Consider the following 21,158-nt stretch of genomic DNA (forward strand, 5'->3'; position numbering starts at 1 on the left):
GATGGCGGAGGGCAGAGGGTGCGGGGCCGTTCCGGGCTCCGCTTCGCGGGCTGATGAATGGCCGGTGGGGGCAGGGAGCGGGGGTGGTCTTTAACCCCCGGATCTAACTGGGGTCTTAACTCCCTTTTGTTTTCTGCTTGCTTTTCAGGTCACGAATCAGGTAAGCAGTTTTTATTTGAGGTAAACTTTAGTGTCTCTACAGCTTTAGGCCTATTTGATTTCATTTTTATGTAGTAAAGGCTTCTGTTTCTCCAACGAGAGTAACTCCTTCCTCCTCCTCCACGGCTATCTGCGCTGAGTCTTCTGAATTGGACCTTACTGGCACCTCCTGAAGCCTCTGAGTACATAGCGTCATGTAAAGATATTACATGAGATTAAATACGGTAAATGAAGAGACTAGGTGTGGTCTGGCTATTCAGGTAATCTAATCTCTGATGTGTTTCAAGGTGGGTTTTAATTATTGATTAATAATTAAAACATTATATATAATGTGTGTCAGTTCTCTCAACTCTTGCTGAATTAATTGCAAGGAAAGCCTTTTTTTGTGATAATCTGTGCTGTGCTCTATAAAATATTCTAGAATTCTTTAAGATTAAAAAAAAATGGTGCCTCTAGTAGCCATACTGTGTTAGTCCGGTAGTCATTTAATACATGCATGTCTTTACACAGACATCTAGCCATGTGTTTCTTAGTGGTTTTTTTTTCCCAGTTTTTTTGTTATATTGTCTTTTATTTGCTTCACTTGAGTGTTAGACTGTCCTTGGAACATACTGCTTCTGTTAGTGTTAATGTTACTACTAGATGTGGTAGCAAACTTTTTAAAAATCCAGAAAAAAATCCAGTCACTTGTAAGATGCATGGATTCTTAAGTGTTAGACTGTAGTCAGAACTGTCATTAGGATGTAAGAAATGCTTAGCCTATTTTGGTTATTGTACCAGTCATTTTATTGCCTTTTTAAATAGTGACTAGAAGAGAAATGCACTTAAATGCAAGTTCATTTGCTTCTGATATATTCTTACCATACTGTGTGCTCTCTACTTTTGAAATGTAAGTTGCAAATTTGAGACTCTTTCAGTCTTTGTGGTAGAAATTCACATGGCAATAGAGAAAAACTGGTATTTCTCAGTTGGAGAGTATGTGAAATCTTTCCAAAATACCTTCAAAGTTTTCCTCTATCTGAAAGCATATCTGTTATAATACAAGTCTAGAAATTTGTAAATTCTTAGTGTATATAGGATCTCTCTTTGTCCATATGTTTTAGAATTATTTGAAGGTTAAAAAACTGGCTGGTGAGGATACGCAGGAATAATCTTTCTTAGCTTTAAAGATTTCCAGTGGCAGTGACTCACTTGGAATACCACAGCCACATCTCTGCAGTGATCTTTCTAAAAGAGAAGTCAGCATAGTTAAACATACCATGCAGTGCTAATTTAACTGTGTCAATACTTCCCCCCCCTCTCCACTTCTATAGTCTGATAGAATGAATTGTCAGTCCACCTCTGATACAGGAAGAGTTGATGATTCAGCATTTACAAAGCTCCACTTTGTGCCTAATGATGACAGGGAATTGTTTCTTCTCTTTGACCTTCAGCTGGGGGGCCTGACATGACCCATGCTACCCTTCTTCCTGAATGTCTTGTGAGCCTTTCCTCACTAATGGAAGAGAGAAAGCAAGAAAAAGGAGTTGATATGCCAACTCTTTACCCAATGATGTTTGACTGTGTATCTTTTTCTTAATTTCTTCTACCACCTTAAAAAAAAAAAACATACAGATTTTTGTAGTGAAAAGGTCAGACAGAGGCTGATTGTTCTTCATCATGAACTTGCTTCAGCCTGGCTTGCAACCCACGACCAAGCAAATATGGATAAACTAAAAAGTAGTATTGGTGGATATCTTTCTTGATCTCCCATGATCTCTCTTACCTTCCTTCATCTCACACATTCTAATGAATACCCTTACTTCCAAGATAAGGGACCATGTCAGCTCATGCCTTCATTATATCCAGATAAGGACAGAGTAATTGACTGCATTTGATTATGAAGCTCAGGCTTCAGGTAGTCCAGAGTTAAACGACTGAGAGCTGGCTGTGGCTTGGGTTTCTCTTGCCACATAGGGCCTACTTGCCAGTTCTCAGTTACCTTCCAGCATTATTTTCAGGCTTTGATCCTACTTATTTATTTACTTATTAAGCCATTAAGGTACTGAGAGTCAGCTACATAAAGAAATTAATTTTAGTTCATGGACGCCCTTAACAGCTGCGACTTTAAAGCCACAGGGGCAATAAAGATTGCAAAACAGAGAACAAATGGCAGAAACCAGATACAGCCAGTCTTCATCTGGTTATGATACATATTTCTTAAGGATATTGGGCAAATACAAAGATTAATTGTCTTGAGGAAAAAAACCTTTACTCTTCCTAAAATGTCTTTCCATTTTTTTGAACTCTGTTACACAACCAAAAGAAAGTCCTACTGATCAAAGTCATTGCAAAGGCAGTGCCCACGATTCCCAAAGTGCGTTGGGTGGTGGTATTTGTATATGAGCTACTGTGTTGGAGTGAAAGCCTGTTGGATGTGAAGAAACAGAGATGTCTTTCTGAAAATGCTTAGCTAAGCTTACTTGGTTTTTAGCTGGGGTGTGGGGGAGTGGAGTTTAACTCTTCTGTTGTAATCAAAGTGGAATGAGCAGAGAATAGTGTGTGTGCTTGGAAAACAGCCTGTTATTATGAGTGTAGCCTCAGAAGGTGCAAGACCAGGACTTGGTCTGTGTGTTTTTCTGAAGAGGGTACCCCGGAAAGCCCTCCATAGATCCAGCAAGGGGGATGTGTTGAGACTGGTAAAGATAAATACAAGGACAAATATGAAGGGATTGTAGATGTGCACTGTGAGAACACTTGGTGAATGACTTTTGCTAGTTTAAAATATCTCAAGCTATATAGACTTCTTACTGAGCTTAAATAGGTAGATGTGTTGCAAAGGGGGAAATGTAACTTGTTTTGGGGTTTAGAGCATTATTCATGCGAATAGTCGAAAGATTGGCTTAGATCTGTCTCCATGCATTTCTCAGTAATGGAAAGCTAACAAAACCATGTATTTCATTCCTCTATTTGTACTTGTCACAGCTGGTCTTTTATTGTACTCTTTTTTTTGCACAGTTTATTTCTGTTTCAATGATATAATAAACTAAAAATTGTAACAAGGAGACCCTTACTGTCTCGAACACTGTTTAAGTGAATGGGGTGCTACGAAGTGGAAAACAAGTGACAGTGGTTCATGCTGGCTAACCCAGCTTTCTGTGGGCTTTGTGTTGCTGCCTGTGTGATGTCCCGGTTCAAAATATATGGCAGTGACTGGGCATACTGGGTATTAAGTTTCAAAACTGCTTGATGGATATGTTAAAAATATATCTCTCATTGTGAAGATCAGGAACACTAACTGAAAGTCAATGCTGCTATTTAGACACCTGGAGGAAACACAATTGGAAGGATAAGATTTTTGTGACTGTAAGATTTCTCAGATTTTTGATGAAGTTCAAACAGTTGTCTCTTTTGCTCCTTCAGTTTTGAAAATTTTGAAAATAAGAAAAAAAGTTAAAAGAAAAATATGCTAAATAGGCTGCATTCCTTGAGCTTCATGATGAGGTCCTGAAATACAGCATTTGAGGATATTAAGATTTGTAATAAATCTTGTATTTCCTGAGTAGGCTTATTATTATTGAGCATCTCTTGTTTGAGCATGACCATACTGTGGCCATTCTAAGCAAGGAGTAGTTGGTAAAGAAGAAGAATCACCTCATGTAAGTCACAATCATGCATTTGCTTCTGGAATGTCTTTTGCCCTGCTCCATAGAACTAAAGTTTCTACAGCTGCTGCTGTTGTGTCCCATCAGTCATTTTGATTAATGGTCTGAAAGATGCCTTCTCTAAAATTTATTGAACAATGATCTCTTAATTTTAATTCCATAAATGTAATAATGAAATAATTAAGAAATATATCCTTAAAATGCTCAAACAAAAAAATACTTTATTTAATTGGGTGGTTCCCTTATTTCTAGAATTTCACTTACAAAATAGCTTTTTTGTAATACACCTCTAGAAATTATGTATAAAGATTTGAAAGCAAAACGATGTGCTTTCATATTTGTATTATGGATTAGTTTAGTAAGAATTTGATACTTAAAGAGCTGAATACAACCATTGGTGTATTTATATAAATTGTAATAGAAGTGTTCTTCTGTTTGTTTGGCTTTTTTTTTCTCTTGGTGATCATTCCATCAGCCCTATTTTATGCAATGTCTTACTACTTTATAGGGGAAAAAGATTAGCTTCACTTTAACAAAGCACCAAAAATTCTTGTGCTTTAATGAAAAAGATAGAAAATATTGATTGTTTTAACTGGTTTATTTAGATGTGATCTTTCCGGTTTCCTAGAGCCATAGGCATGTTTTGTTTTTGCAGAAGAAAGTCTTAACTGTGGTTTTGTTGTGATACAGCGATGCTTTAATCCACTGAGCAGAAGTACAATAAAATGTAGACTCTGTTGGTGTCTTAGTTTGCATTTGCATTTAGCAGAGCATTACAACAGTTGGTCCTTCTCACAAAAAGCTCTTTGACTTCTGCATCTCAGTGTTTGGAAATGTTTGTGCATTTTGCCAGTTCTATGTTTTTGTGTTTCCAACTTGCATACAAATACCACAGTAAAATGTGGAAAACTTGATCTTGAGTTATGATGCCTTAGTATTTAGAATATGACGTTCTTCACGTATTTGCAAATGCCATTCAACTTTAATTGCACCTAAATTTCAAAAGCCCATTTAGTTTCACTGCTTATCCTCACTTCACTTTTACATGCAAGTGACAAAGTGGAAAAGAACATTGCTGCTTCAGATAATATTTAAAATTGTGCATTAACTACCTATTTTTCTTATTTTACCTCATTTTTCTATTAAAATAAGTTGTGCTCTTACTTTTTCTTACCCCACTTACCCTTCCCACATCTCCATCAGCCCCATAAATCAAAACTTCCTACTGGCTGTGTGACTGTGTTGGCAGAAGGACTATTTCAAACTGCTGAAGTCAAGTCGCCTAGATCAAGATGTTGCGAGGTTGCCTTTGTCCACTGGGTTTCAGCTCTGCTTTTGAGACTCTTTAAACATAACTAAATAAGCATGAACTGTTCTTTTTTTAATTAAATAAATGTAATGAACCTTAAAGGTAGCCAGTGTGCTTCAGAGCAGAATCATGTATTAAAGACAACTGCTCTGTGCTATTTTCAATGCCTAACAGTTGGTATGAATGACATTGTGTAAAAAGCGTACAGAACTGCCTGCTGTCCTAAAACAGGAATGCTTTTGTCAGTGAGGAAGTGGTTGCTTCAATTCTTGGTGCATAACTGTACCAGCATCTTTGACTGGCCTAGGAAAAGATTGAGGGAGGGGAAAAAAAGAGGTTTAATTTAGTTATTACTAAGGTGTCCATCATGTGGGACATGCAGGACAACTGGGTGATTAGGCCCAGTCAGCAAGGGCTCAGGAAGGGCAGGTCCTGCTTGACTAACCTGATCTTCTGTGACAAGGTGACCTGCTTGGTGGATGAGAGGAAGGCTCTGTGGTTGTCTACCTGGGCTTTAGTAAAGCCTTTGACACCATTTCCCATGGTGGACTGAGGCCAATTGCACGGAGTTCAACAAGGCCAAGAGCAGGGTCCTGCACTTGGGTCTTAACAACCCCATGCAGCGCTACAGGCTTGGGGAGGAGTGGCTGGAAAGCTGCCCAGAGGACAAGGACCTGGAGGTGTTGATTGACAGTTGGCTGTATATGAGCCAGGAATGTGCCCAGGTGGCCAAGAAGGCCAACAGCATCCTGGCTTGTATCAGGAATAGCAGGGCCAGCAGGAGTAGGGAATTGACTGTGCCTCTGTACTCGGCACCACTGAGGTCACACCTCAAGTACTGTGTTCAGTTTTGAGCCCCTTACTACAAGAAGGACATTGAGGCACTGGAGTGTGTCTAGAGAAGGGCAATGAAGCTGGTGTAGGGTTTAGAGCACAAGTCTTAGGAGGAGCGGCTGAGGGAACTGGGGTTGTTTAGTCTGAAGAAAAGGAGGTGCAGGGGAGACCTTATCACCCTCTGAAAAGGAGGTTGTAGTGAGATGAAGGTTGGTTTCTCCTCCCTAGTAGCTAGTGACAGGACAAGGGGTAATGGCCTCAAGTTGCACCAGGGGAGGTTTAGATTGGATATGAGGAAGAATTTCTTTACTGTAAGAGTTGTCAAGGACTGCCCAGGGAGGTGGTTGAGTCACCATCCCTGGAGGTGTTTAAAGACAAGTACATGTGGTGCTTAGGGACATGGTTTAGTGGTGGACTTACTAGAGCTGGATCAGTGCAGTGGTTGACCTTTTCCAACCGAAGCTGTTGCTTGTGACCTCTTTTTCTGACCTTCCTGTGTCGCATCTAATGTGGGTTTTTGTCCCTCTGAAGAACTTTCCCTGGTTCCTAAGAACTTTTTATTCCTATGAGCTTTCTTCTCCCTGACCTTGCTAAATACAGTCTTGCTTTGCTTTTATCCATTCAGAACACAGTTGCAAAAGATTACTTATGTGGCTGTGTCATGGATTGAACCTTGTTTTTTTCTTTCTTTGCATGTCTCCATGTTAAAAGATAAGGTCCATGTTAAAAGATAAGGTCCATGTTAAAAGATAAGGCCTGTTTCGCATCCCCCCTTCCCCTTTTTTATTTTATTTTTATGATTCTACGATAAAGTTAGGCTGCTTGTGTGTTAAGATTGCTTCCTGTCATACTCAGCCCATGCTTTTGCTGTTTCTCTGTAGTGCTGACCATCACTTCAAGTCATCAGTCTCACTGCATACTGAAACTTCCGATTTCTTAGATTGTAAAGTTTCTAGGCAGTATGGTAACATGTCACTCTATGTCTATGGAGTTATAGTTATGAATGTTTCCTTCAGGAGCTGGAGTAGCTATCCTTGGGTTTAGGGAACATTTTGATATGGATTTTTTTTTTATTTGTTTATTTGTGTTGTTTGCTTGGGTTGTGGTTTTTTTCCCTAGTAATGTAGAACAGGACCAGAGAACCCAAATCACTTATTTGTCCACTAGCTTAATGTGATCCTTCCAGCATTGCCTCTTCTGGCTGTGGGGTCTTTTTTTAGGTAGATGTTATTTTTCTTTTAGGTTTTTGTATGCTTATTTCATGTGATCTTGCAAAACAATAAATTATATTTTTTCAGTTGCATTACTTTTCCAACATTTCTGAATAACAGCAGATAGAAAAATGATGGAAAGAGTAGTCCTTGGCTTCATAAGAAAAGTACTAGAAGTACAAATAATGTTTTAATGCACCAATACATGCACTCCCTTCCTTTTTGGAATGTGGTGGGTTTTTTGTGTTATTCACAAAGTGGTTATTACTGTTGCAAAATAGAGGGTTAGAACAGGAGTCCAGAACACTGTCTTCTGTTCCGTCAGCTGGTAAATACTTAACACTTGCCCTTTTCCCCCATTATAATTAAAAAATAATAATTTGGCCGCCTTCCCCAATCTTGGCAAGACACAGAGGTGGTACAGAACTAAAAGAGCTTGGTGTATTGCATAAGTAATCTTCTGAGTGCATTTTCTTGTAGTACATCAAAACTACCTTGTTTTTTTTAAAACTTGTGAAAAATGGTAGGTTTTGCAAAGCCTTAATTGTGACTTGTGCCCAGTCCCACAAACCTCTACATAAAGGAACAAAATTTCCCCTAAGAGCTTGGTAAAGACAGTTTATTTTCCCCCTTTTTGTCTTTGTATTTATGATCAATCTATGTTTTTCATTATTAGTAGGTAGTGTAATGAAAAAAAAAATGGCTTTATGAAATTAAAATTCCATATTTTATATGGCAGCCAGAATCAAATACTGACCTAGCTTTGTGAATGGTACAGGTTATTGCTGCAGATACACAGAAAGTCGTATTGATTTTTCCAATATTATCTTTATGCTTTTTTCAATATTAAATTGCTTTTAGTTGCCCTTGGTTTTTTTTTTCATGTCTTGCAGTGTAAAATGGAAAGAGAATAATGCAGTTAAAATGGTATAGTGCATTTTTCCCCCATCAAAACACTCACTGCAAACTGCAGCTTCATTCTCTTAATGAACTCAAATTTGTGTGTTGTTTTCTATGGTTTTGCCCCCTTGTAGAAGATATTCCTAAGGGTTATTTGTAAAAATCTTTCTTTCTCTTTATAAATACTCATTGTCTGTACATTCAGCTTTTGTATAAACTGTCTCCTTTACATCTCTAAATATTGAGTCACCTTCTTGGCTGTGTCTCCTGAAAGACAACCACCCTGCTTCTTGTCCAGTACAAGTTGAAGTTGGTATTTGAAGGGATCTTATGTTAGACAAAGACACTCGTAATTCATTGTATGTTCTTGTGTTTTGTTTTAATAAAACATTCATTTTAGGTATTTCTTAGTTACACCTGTGGTAGATATGACTCTACTCAGATGTGAAATAACTGTTACCTGTATTTTTGTTTGTGTTTACATGTAAACCTGTTCAGGAGGTGAATTATGGAAAGGAGAGCAAGTCATTTATGCGTTTCATTTTGGTTTATCTTAAACATCTTTACTGCAAATGTATCAATAAAATGTATTTCCTCAAATAGAGTTGGGCAGGAGGGAAGTATGATGAAGCTTTTAAAGCAGTCTTCTCCCTCTAAGAAAGATAATGGGCAAATTACTCTCGTCTTCTACAGAACCACTTTTGGGAACGATATTGGGAGCTGCAGAGTTGTTTTGGGTTTTTTTGTTAAAAGCTGTCTAAAAAATGCTTTAGGAGTTCATGGTTTTCCCTTTATGGAGGGTAGAGGACTATTACTTGCTGCCTGTTTTTTCAGGCATTTGAATTTGCAGCTGTTTATCAGCAGACTTTCCTTATTTTAAACTTGAGAGCCCCAGGTGACTGGATAGGATTTTCCTATAGAATATGGTCTTTCCAGCAGAAATACAGTAACTTGTGAAATGTTCTCATTCTGGAAAATACATGGGATTCCCACATCTTAAGTTTTTGTCCAAAATGTATTTCTTTTACAAGTAGAAGTAGTGTTTCCAAACAGGATTTGTGTATGCCACAGTGTGCAATTAGCTTTTTCTTATAAATGGTCAGTGTGTGTCTATTTACAATAGTTTCTGAATTCAGTCAGGTTCTTCTCGACTCTGATAACACAAATTTTTCAAATATTTCAAACATTCGAAGTGAATGTTTTCACTTCCCTTTCAGAAAAGCTATTTAAATACATAAAAGATGGGCATTTTGTGTCTTGTTTTAGCTCTACAATTTATTCAACCTTATTTATTATAGCTTTAATCTCATTCATTCTCAAGTTTTGGGAAGTATGGGTTGTTGCAATGTAAATATTCTGTTCTGCTTCTAAAAAGATAGATGTATGAGTGTGCTTATTTAATATTATATTATTTTTTTCTTTTGCAGTTTCTCAAACAGTTAGGTATTCATCCTGACTGGCAGTTTGTAGATGTTTATGGTATGGAACCAGAACTGCTTAGCATGGTGCCAAGACCTGTCTGTGCAGTGCTACTTCTCTTTCCAATAACGGAAAAGGTAAATGTTTATTTGATAATCAGCAAATCACTTTTATTGTAAACAAAATGGGAATGAACAGTTTGAATCTTGTACTTTGTTGTCATAATAGGATCAAGATGAGACTCAAACCTTATTCAAGAGACAAAATGTGTCCTTCAGAACCTTATTTTGATAACTTTACATGTATGTTTCCAATTTCTTTTCCAGTTGGAGTAGGAAAAGCTCATGTAGAAGCTCAGAGAAATATGCCTCGCTTTTGTCTATTGCAGACGATTTAAGGCTTTTTAAAAAAAATACGTACTGTGAAATGGCACAGTTCTGCTACTTTTAGCAGAAAGCTAGAACAGCATAAGCAAAATAAGAAGTAGGCTGTAGAACTGTATTAAATGCAACTACTTCTTGGGTTTTTGTACTGTTGCAGTGACCCAACTTCAGTTCACTTTCAGTTTTAGTCATCAGTACCAATATGGTGCTTGCTTCTTGGACAGGTGGGACATATATCTAAAATTAAAGCGAATTTCCCCTGTTCTTCCTCGATGTTAGACTTTGAAGTACTTTATTTGGTTAAATCTTGAAGTCTGCTTATTTAGTGTTATCATATGTTTCTACACAGAGAAGACGTCCATCTTGCATCTCTCCATCAAATGTTATGAAGGTTGAAGTGTGTGATTCATACTGATCTTTCAATTTATAAAAGTATTATGTGATTGTAGTAAGGTCAGCCAAAAAGTTCGAGGTGAATATGCCCAAACTTCTTCCTTTTAATGCGTCTCTCATAATGAACATGTGATTTATAAGGACAAAGCAGTTAGGTATTAAAGCTCAACTTCTATAACAAAACCTGTTTAAAGAGAGAGAAGGTCAGTCCTCATACTCATTAGGTCTTGTAAACCTTTGCATTCTCAGTTTCTCCAAAACATCTAGGCAAGCAATCATTTTGAGGCTTGATTTCAGCCACCTTGTTGGTTTTGTATTTAAGCAAACTCTTAACTGTCCTTACCTCTACATACAGGAAACTTCCTTTCTGTCACCTCTGAGGCATTGTTTTCTGTGCGCTGTGGCTTCTGTCTGGCTGTTTGAGCTATGACTGTCACTTTTCATTTGCTTCCCTGCCTGCCCAAGAACTTCCTTTCTTGGATAACGCTATGGGAGTGTCATCCCATGGGAAAGGACAGCCTTCCCCTTCTTCCAGAAGCTGTATCTGATTTCACTCTGAAGAAGGAGATGACTAACAGAACCAGAGAAGCAGCATGTGCGCTCTTGCATCAATCAATCAAATTTGACCAGTGGCTAAATATAAGAGATTTTCTCCAGTGTGTTAATTCTTCAGAAACATATAGGACACAAGTGTTTCCATCAGCTGTTTAGACTGTGCGCACAGGCTGAATCTTTCATGTGAAGTGTTTTTGGTGTTCAGTGTGAACTCCACAAGAGTCTTGAGCATTACTTTGTATTTCTGGAGTAGTATTCTCCTCCTCAATATCCCTTTCAATATTACCTGTTATATTCCATCTTTATTTAATCTATTATTTATTTATGTTTCTTGGCCGTGTCTACATTTGTGAAAGTGTCTCTCTTAATTATTTTTGCTGCCTTTGTAAACATTTTTCTATCGTATCTTTGTTCTTCCTTCCTTTCAGGTTTCCTATATATCAATTTGCTCGAAGTTGCTGTAGGGCAAGATACTGTCATTAGCATACAGATAATCCAGTTATTGTCCAGTTTAAGGTCAATGACTTTTTTAGTCTGCATTGTAGGTCTAGACAGAGCGAATACTGTGAGCGTTGGACACTGTCCAATGAATGCATATCCTGGGATAGCTTGGGTTAGGAGGGACCTCTTGAGGTGATCTGGTCTAACCCTTGCTCAAAATTGTATTTTCAGTATTCTCAATATTTAAATATTTATTTTTGCCATGGAGTTTTATTTTGGTTGGCAGGGAGTGAGTGGCAGCTATATTGTTTACCTTCTCTAATCTGAACTGTTGACCGATAATGCTCTATGAAATTTTTTTTTCTCAATTAATGCTATTTTATTAAAATAAAAAATTAAAATGCTTTGTAATTGCTTTTGCTATTACTGAGATCATTCAGAACACTTGTAGAAGCTGCAAGCGTGGAATCATGATGCTAGAAAATAATCTTGTTTCTGTTTGTCGCTAATGGTATGTGGAGTCTGAGAGGAATTTCTCATGGGTTTTCAGGAGGAGTTCCTTGATAACATTTAGTATTCAAAATTTATTTGTGTCATACTTACATATAAAGCCCATCTACTTCAGTATTTTTTGTCTGCAAAAGCAGCTAGTAAAAGAGGCAAAGGTTGAAGAAAGATCAAGGAAATATTTTGAACATTTTAAAATAATGTTAAATGACTCATATTCAGAATTATATTTTAGATGTGACTGTTTTTTGAATAGTGAAAAGGCATTGGTTTAAGAAATGGTACAGAGCTGTTCAGTTGAGTAGGTTTATATATGTTGAGTAAGTTGTTCAGCTCAAGTTCATTGAGTGAGTGGGACTGCACGTGTTAAGTGTTTCAAATTACAAGTTGGGTTTTCAGTTTTATTAGGTATCTGCTTTTTAAAATTAAATTTGCTTGGATAATGTAACTAGTATCTTTTTGTGAAATGTCTGTAACCTTCCTTCTAGTATGAAACCTTCAGAACAGAAGAAGAAGAGAGGATAAAATCGAAGGGGCAGGATGTCAAATCCTCGGTGTATTTCATGAAGCAGACCATTAACAATGCTTGTGGAACAATTGGGCTAATTCATGCTATTGCAAACAACAGAGATAAAATGAACTTTGGTAAGTTTTTCTTGGTCGGTTGGGGATTTTTTTGTTGACTTTTCCCTTTTTTCCCTTAACTGTGGGGAGGCATGGAGAGAAGGATAGGTTTTGTACTATTTTCTCAGAATATAACCATTCATAAAGAATGACCTCTATTCAAAGAGCATTTCTACCTATAATTATAAAAACAGTATTTCATACTAATCCACAAACTAAAGCACTTAAAACATTGTGAACTGCAGCAGGTGGCAATTCCTCTTGCAGTCAGCCTTCAGTGTCATAAAGATAGGATGTAATTATATCTTTAAATCTTTCCTTGGATATAAGCATTCTGTAAGCTTTGAGTGATGCTGGAGTTGAAGCATGACTCTAACTATGTCTTTTTTTAATTCTTTTTAAGAAACTGATTCTTCACTGAAAAAGTTCCTAGAAGATTCATTATCCATGACTCCTGAAGAGAGGGCCAAATATCTAGAAACTTATGAAGTTAGTATCATGTGGTTTTGCTTTTATTTAAAATGGTTTAATAGTTATTTGCATGAGCAGGTGCTGTCCTTAGGGCTTGATCCAGTGAAGCACTTAAACAATTCAATTTTACATGTAAAAGATTGTCTGTCTTGTGATCAGACAGTTACTAAAAAAAAAATGCTGCTTTGGAAGTTTAAAGCATTTCTGCCTGCCCATAGCTCAGTCAGCAGAATGGATTTTGTCAGCTTTCCTCACCCATATTAATTCACTGGCTTAGTTTAAAGTTCCTTTGAATGGATGAGAAACGTGTGCATAATCTTTTTGGTGGGTTCAGGATCTAGTTTAACGGCCAATTTAAGCTGATCTGAGTTTATTGCTGAAAGAGGAGGGTTATTCTGCTGCCTTCTTTCATTGGTGCCTTCTAGGCATTTCTCGTTGGCTCTAGCAGTTTGGGGCACATAAAGAGCTGATTTAGCTGAACTATAAAATCACTTTCCTCCACTACTCCAAAGAATTAGATGAGCTCGCTGATAGTGTGGTTAACCAGAGCGTTAGTCCCCTTTGAAAAGGATGCTGCAGAAACATCTGGCCAGTGGTGGAAGGGGAGAATGTGCTGTTGCTCCTGGTGCTAGTGATGATCCTCTCTCAAAGTGAAAACCTTGATGATGTCCAAGTCTGAGTTCAATATAAGCTTATTGTGAAGCCCTCAGGAATAAGGGTGTCAGTATGTGGCTGAGGGAAGTAGTAAACAGAAACAGTAGAGATTCAGTGACATTTTCTGTAAAAATCTTGGACACAAGATGTCTGATCAGAGCTTCTATCTGAAGTGATATACAACAAAAACACTTCCTCGTAATGTTTTTGGTGTGTAAAAGTGGTTTTGGTGTGTTACATATTTGATTTTTGAATTGACTATGATGAAACTGAAGTACTGGTATCCCAAGATCCTTGAAAGTAGAGTTTATTATTTTTGTTTATTTATGACAAGGACTGAACAAAAATAGTTATATCTGTGGTATGTGATAAAATGAAAAGTATACAGTGATTCTTAAAACACTGCAAGTGTCTCATTTAAAGTCTGATTGAAATTTGTTTTATTTTTAGGCTATTCGTGTCACTCATGAATCCAGTGCCCATGAAGGTCAGACTGAGGTATTGATTTTTTAAAAAAAGCCCTTTGTTAATAACTACTTTGAGTTGAATATAATTGAAATGAAAACAATCATATATTAAAGGTTTTCAGTGAAATGGAGGTTATTGCTTGATTTGCAGTATTGTGTCATTTAGTCAAAAATCGGGGCACAAAATGAAGTGGCATTGTTGATAAAGGGGGAGCCAAACTTTAAGCTGGCTTGGTCTTTTTCTTTGTTTGGGTTTTTTTTAAGATTTTGTATAACATGTCTTTTCAGTCTTTTTTTCCCAGAGTAAAACAGGCAGTAATAGTATTTTTAATGAAAGCTGAGGTTTTGGTGTTGCAAACTTGTAGCTGAGACTGTAAGATCCATAGTATTCGTACAAGTGGAACAAACATTTGCTGTGGCTTATGTAGTGTCTTCTAAACAGTGCAGGAGGAAGCCAGGCAGTCTTTTCTGCTCCCCCTTGCCCCACCATCTGGAAATGAAAATAGAGAACTGTTTTAACCATTTCTATTATAGATACTCATCTTTGTGATACTTTCTTTGAAAAAACCCCACCACTCTTTCTTCTTCTCTCTTTCTTTAAATTAATGAAGGTTCAGTATTTCAAGAAGAAACATCAGAACAAATTCATATTTCTCTTCCTTTTCTAAGTGAGGACTTGAAAAAAAGGTCTGTTTTCTTTGCAGATAAGTCCTTTTCTAAATATTCTTGGGAAGCTCAGTAAGAGAGAGGCTATGGAGAATATTCCCACAAGTTGCTGAAGAACGAATCTTTCTCTAAGGTCCTAATGAAAGAGAAAAACTTCTTTAGTTGTTTTGATGTATTTTGACATTCACACAGGAAATGGTTTATGGAATGGTTGGGAAATAAAATTCACAAGCTATGTAGTTCCTGAGGGTCTTTGTAAAGATTCAGGAAGCATTGAAGTGATGATGGAATCTCCTAATAAGGGATGGTTGACTTCTTGTACTTCCACAAATCTGTTTGTTTCCTGATCAAGATAACCGCAGTACAAAAGATTAGTAATTGTGTGGAAAGATGAAGACTTTTTCGTAATAAAAATGTGCAAGATTGTCTCAGCAACCATGTCTACACACAGATATTTGAATACGTAGTTTCCTTGCCAAATACTTATTGTTCCATTTTGTATAACTGAATCTGGGAGTAACTCAATATGAGTATTTCTTACACTGATAAAATAACTTTTTCCTGTCTTTCCATTTCCAAAGTTGAAATAGTACAATGGCTGAATACATGCCCGTGGACCATTTTTCAGAATAGTTCTGATCCACCACCCAAGGAGGGAAGAAATAAACAAGTTACCTTACTGGAACATCCAATTGCCTGAAGATCCTGTCCTACCATAGTGTAGTTAAATTGGCAGCAAGGCCTTCCCTTCCATCTGTACAGGAGGATTTGCTTTACTTTTAAGTACCATTCCTTTTAAGCAAGACAAAACCTGGAACGTGAATATGCTGAGAAGTGTAACTGAGGGTCGGAGTGAGTTAATCTCCTACTCTTTTTCCTTCCAATGGTACATTTTAAATGTTGCCGTTTACCTCTCCATGTAGTGGTGAAGTGACTGATGAACAGGATGCCTGTGAAGATGCTGTAGTTAGCATCTGCAGGTCATAAAGGGATGTTTACTGGTCCTGCAGGGCAAGATGATAATTTCTATCAACTTTGGAGCACGAGAGGAGAATCTCATTCCTCCTGCCTATCCGTTATTGTTAGGATTACTTTCTTGGGAATTTAAACTTCATTTCAGAGCACTGGAAAAGAACGTGTTTGCCTTCCTATGACTCTGCTGGGTTTTGATTATAGCCACAAATAGCCAGGGCATTTTGCCTAGAAATCTTTCCTTTAAATAAAGTGCCTTATGTAGTTGCTTAACAATAGTAAGTGCGGTACCTTTGTGAGCAAAAAGTCCTTTCCAGCTCTCCTACAGAATTAAAGACTGAGAAAACATGTAGGCCTGCTCTTTTAGGATGATTAGCTTGGTCTGTGTGCTTCCTAAGAACAGCCTGCTCTGTGGGTAGTTCTTTCCCTTAGATAGGTATTGCATGTTACTGTCCACTTGATTTCTTCTGAAAATGTTGCTTAAGCTGAACTGTGTTAGACAGAATAACTTCCAGAAGTGGGATGCGTGGCAGAGAGCTATGCTGGTTTGGTTAAGAAGCTTTGTAACTGCTTTAGGCTTATCTTCTGTTCTTCCACCATGCAAAGCACACCATCAAACCATTGAGATAAAAGTAATTTTTTTCTGGAAACTTGAGCTGTAGAAGGCTTAAAAATAGCAAATACAGACAAGTTCTCTTCTGAGAATAACCTTTTTTTTCCTGGGTTCTGATTTTTCAAATACTTCAAGATTCATCCTTTAATACTTCTAAGTAAAGCCTTTATTTGATGAGTGCTCCTGACAGTCTTGCTAAGCTGTCAGAAGATTTTTATTATCTCGGTGGCTACTTGATTTTTTACAATATGCTAGTGGATTTTCTGCTTTTGATTCTGTTTCATGTATGTGAGTACTTCAAACCTTGAGATAAAGCAAGTCCATATAGAAATAAGATATTAGAAGTAGTAGAGTAAAGCAATGCTGTCTTTCTAGTATCTGTGGATTCCATCTATTTGTGTAGTCTGATGGGTATGGTTTGTTTCTGTTTTAGGAAAATCTGTAATCAGATATGTTTTTAATTTCCTATGTTTTGAAAAAGAGTTCTATTTGAAAAAAGAAAAGTATTTGACAAGATATTACTTGTACAACTTTAGTATTAGTGGACTGCTAGATTCTGCATTCCAGTTAGTGATTGCTGGAAGAGTTACAGTGATCAGTTTGCTTCTGGGATTTATCATTATTCTGTGATCTATTCAGATGAATTACTAAGCAAAGGGATTGGAGCTGAGAGCTGAAGAGTGTTCTGCCTTGCTGGGTGCTTTAGCAGGCTTCCCAAGTTTGATAGCTGTGATTCATTTGCCTCATTTAAAACCAAACAAACAGAAGGCTGTGTTCCTAGCCATTTTATTTAACTTTTGGTTTTGCATTTACAACTTTTGCAGGCCATCTATAGACTGGATTAGACCTGAGTATTTTGGGGAGGTTTTTTGTATTAAAATACATGAGGTTTTTAGTATTTACTGAATTTTTATTAAATTTCCTAAATATTTTCTTAAAAATAGATACTTTTAGTCTCAAAGAGATTAAATTTTAAGAACAGTTAAGCAATTTTCATTTTGCAAATTCATTTCAGGTTTGCAAATTAAAAGGATTTGGGCTTCTCCTTCAGGTCAGGTTTTGGACCAGGTTTTATTCAAGTCCTGTGTTAAGACTTCTGGATTCTGTGGTTCCATAGCTTGCTTTTTTTGCTACAGTAAAGCAAATAAATAGATAAAGCAGTCCTCTGGGTACTTCTTTTTAAAAAAAAAAAATTAAATAAAATCAAATAAGATGTAGGTCTGTTTAAAATCACTGTAGTAGCAAACGGTGAGATCTGGAAAGGATTCCACAGGAGAAGTGTGGTGGTTCAAGGGTTTCGAGGGTGGTTTGGTTCTGGTCCCATGTTCCAGTACCATAATGAGGTCAATTATTGTAGGACTCTGGTAACAAGTCTTTCTGTAAACTTTATGCTGCTGAAGCTTACACTTTCTCAAGTGTCAGGTATTTCATGTCCAAAGCTGCCAAAAAAAAGAGCTCTATGTCTTTACCACACAGCTTCATGGATCCAGCTCGCTCTCCTGTCTGTTACAGCTCCTGAAAGGCGGCTGCTGCTGAGACTACAATAGTTGCCAACTACTCAAGATCCTCTTTATTCTTTCTGAGTCTTCTGCTGATCATATACTTCTGTTTGTAGTATCTAGGGTTTCTGAAGATGTGGAAAATATAACCTGCTTCTCTACAGAACTGCACATACTTCTAAGCTGATCCTTCTATTGCTGCTTTGTACTGAGCAGTGTTTGAGGTGTTTTGGTTTTGTTTTGCATTTTTTTTTCTTTCTGTGAGTCCTTCAGGACTTCATGAACTGCTGAAACTCTGTATTACCGCCCATCTTAACATTTCTGATACCCTCTTATGAAAAAAGCCCAACAAAACCAAAACCATACAGTTTGTGGATGCTGGAGCATCATCCTCATTAGCTGTCTAATCTACAGTTACCACTAGTGAATAAGTTATGGCAAAATCTGAGGGAGGAAAAGTAGCAGTAAATAAAACTGATGTGGATTAGGTTCATATCTAACTTTTTACTGTTACTATCTAGGGTTGCTGTCTTACAAAACAATCATAGTAACTATTTTCAAGTAACAGATCAGAAAATCTGAAGGGAGAGGTTTTTGAAAATAGGAAAACATGCCATTACATAAGGAAGACCTACAGGTCCAGAGTCCTTTGCAGAGCAAATAGCCCTTTTGAATTTGAAGCTGGGGAAGAAACTTACCTTGTATACTACCTAATCATTTTTGTTAATAATAAAAGTTACTCTATAGATTTGAGTGAGTAGGAAAGGAGGAAAATGCAAAGGCACACTGTTATAGTAATAAACCAGTAGTAATTGTTTAATGAAACAATGATATGCTATGGTAGCTTGAGGGAAGGTATTGCAGGTAGAAAATATAATCTGCACTGATTCTTGAAATAAATGATCTCTTTAATATGTGAATGTAATAATGAGAGTAGGAAGATATTTTTGTTCTTTTCTTGTGTTACTGATATTCATGTCCACCGCTTTGCAACTATGCTTCATTACAGCTCAATTCCGCAGTAAGGAAAACGGCAAGCTATACCACATAAAGTATTTCTAAAATGATTCATTGGCCTTTAGTCAAGGAATTAGATCTGGAGTATAATCTGTATTAAATTTCTGCATTTCTGAAAGCTTTGACACGATTAACTCTTGTTCAAATACTATTCTGGTAATGGTATCTGAAGCTGTAGCCAGCTGTGCGTGGCTGTGGCTGTTGAAATCATTCTGGATTGTCAGGTTACCCACAATATCTTGTGTCATCCATCAGCTTCCCAAACAGCTTCCTGAAGCAGCTCATCCTGTAGCCTTGTAAGAGTGAATGCTGGCACAGGAGCGGTAGAAGCACGCCCCTGGGAAGAGGGGAGAGGGCTTTAACAGAGTAGATTTAGATTTAGGTTTAGATCAGCTGTTGCTGCTGGGGACAGCAAATACCAAAACAGTTGTGGTGTTGAATAATTGGCAATCTGCTTGTGCAACACCAAGGTATCGCTAACTGCTGACACATGGCTTTCTGTATCACTTTTTGTCATAAAGTTCAAATGATAGAGCGAACTTTTCATTATGTCTTGTGGCACTTGTGGCATATGGAACCACTTCTGTGTTTGAGGTCTGAATTTTTTTGGACAAGGGAGTTTTAGCATGGTTTATGCATTATTGCTTAGTGGAATGTGATTTGTGGTCTTTGGGAAGTTTACTTCTTTAAATGTTTTTACAGCATAGCTCAAAATAACATTTCAATCAAGCAAATAAATACCAGTGAAATGGCCACTTGAAATACCTGTTTTAGATATTGGTTAGAGAATAGTAAGAGCTTTTGATTTTGTTCACGGCCTGAATTTGTAGGAGAAAATTACGAACTCTCTAATTCCTGTTTTTTTCTCTGTATCTTCCTTAAATGGAGTTTAACCTATAGTGTTTTAGTTACTAGTTATTACGGAAGAGAGAAGAAAACAGAACGGGAATATTTAATATATCAGCTATTTCTGGGAGCACAGAAAATACTACCTTTGGTTCTGTAACTCATCCCGTTTGGTTTGGGTTTTTTTTGTTTGGTGGTAGGTTTTTCTTTTTATTAGTACACTTTCATACATCTATTTACCAACTGACAGCTTTGGCTACTAGACCTGCATGTTGGGCTAAATGAGGCCAGAACTGTGTACACTGTGGTGACTGATAGTGGAAAAAATAGCCTTTGAAAAAAAAAATTGGTGTTTTGACCATGTTAATATAGAAGTCACAAGTAAGAACTGGCTTCAAATGTTCACAAAAAACTGAAATACTTGTGTGCATCAGTAGGTATACTTAGATGCACTTTTTTTTCACAAGTATCATTGGGAATATTTTTAACATGGACTGAAGTCGGCAGCCACTAAAAAAGCTACCACAGCTTGATTTCTTCCTTAACTCAAACCACAACTGCAGTCTGTAAAGTTGTTTGGTGTGCCTTGAGAGCTGTAATCTTGCCTGGAATGCGCCGAGTTAGACTTTGATCACAGTAACAGTCGCTAACGTTGGCAAGAGCGGAGTAGAGTCAATGCGCTCTGTTCTCAGCTGCTGTAAAACTTGAACTTTCAAGGATCTCTGGCTCCCTGGGGCGTTACAGTTTATTGTTAGAGGAGAAACATAAAGGAGCTTCCCTTTCGCTGCTGCCAAGAACATATGGTGGGATTTTTTTTTTCTTTAGTAGCACATATTCCTCAGTGTTGCTTCTGAATAATCCATAGTCTTGTAAAGAAGCGTTTACATCTCAGGAGAATATAAAATCAATTATGCAACTGTTTCCAATATGGTTTTTTTTTAGCTTAGCATTACAGAACAAGCATGTAATCTCTCCTGTAAAGGCAAGGATGTTGTCTAAAAATGTTAGTTACTTTCTCTTTTACAGCCTATGCAGTAAAAGGTGTAGAAATCAACTTACTAGAATCCTGTGAAATGTTGTAGAAGTTATACTTGATTAGTCTTTGAGTCATTGCATTGCCCTGTTATTTAACGTGTTTCAGAGATGTGCATCAGTCCGATTTCTGTACTCTACTGAGCAAATAACTAACAAGGTTTTGATACAATATTGCTCTGAATTGTTATGCTGGGTCTTATACTTAATCGTAAAATCTGTACCACGGAACTCTGATTCTTCGGATGAAGCAGAGCTATAGAGGATATTCGCACCCATAAAGCAGCTCATGAATTTAACTAACAAGTACCTAAGAAATAAATAACAAGTAAAAATAGCAAAATGTTTCTACAGTTTTGCATCCACCATCCCTACCAACCACTGCCATAAGCTTTTTGCATTTCTCCAATCCATAACACCTCCAGTGCTGCTCTGGAGCTCTGTGAGTTACGAGACCACGAGCAGCAGGCTCTGGACATGTGTCTGCTCACTGGCCTTTTCACAGGCTTATCCTGACAGATGATGGTTGAGTTCACACTCAA

At 37.3% G+C, this 21,158-nt stretch overlaps 1 protein-coding gene across 1 annotated transcript in view; it reads left to right on the forward strand.

The window, feature by feature from the left end:
- UCHL3 (ubiquitin carboxyl-terminal esterase L3 (ubiquitin thiolesterase)) overlaps positions 1–21,158 on the forward strand; it is a 40,148-nt gene that overhangs the window by 275 nt on the left and 18,715 nt on the right. Inside the window, exons 2-6 of the mRNA XM_010185795.1 lie at positions 149–160; positions 9,485–9,613; positions 12,244–12,400; positions 12,783–12,868; positions 13,955–14,002. Coding sequence (XP_010184097.1) covers positions 149–160; positions 9,485–9,613; positions 12,244–12,400; positions 12,783–12,868; positions 13,955–14,002 — 432 coding nt within the window. The remainder of the gene's footprint in view (positions 1–148; positions 161–9,484; positions 9,614–12,243; positions 12,401–12,782; positions 12,869–13,954; positions 14,003–21,158) is intronic.

The sequence above is a fragment of the Mesitornis unicolor genome, unplaced genomic scaffold (genome assembly GCF_000695765.1).
Source record: "Mesitornis unicolor isolate BGI_N332 unplaced genomic scaffold, ASM69576v1 scaffold46, whole genome shotgun sequence".
NCBI classification, from domain to species: domain Eukaryota; kingdom Metazoa; phylum Chordata; class Aves; order Mesitornithiformes; family Mesitornithidae; genus Mesitornis; species Mesitornis unicolor.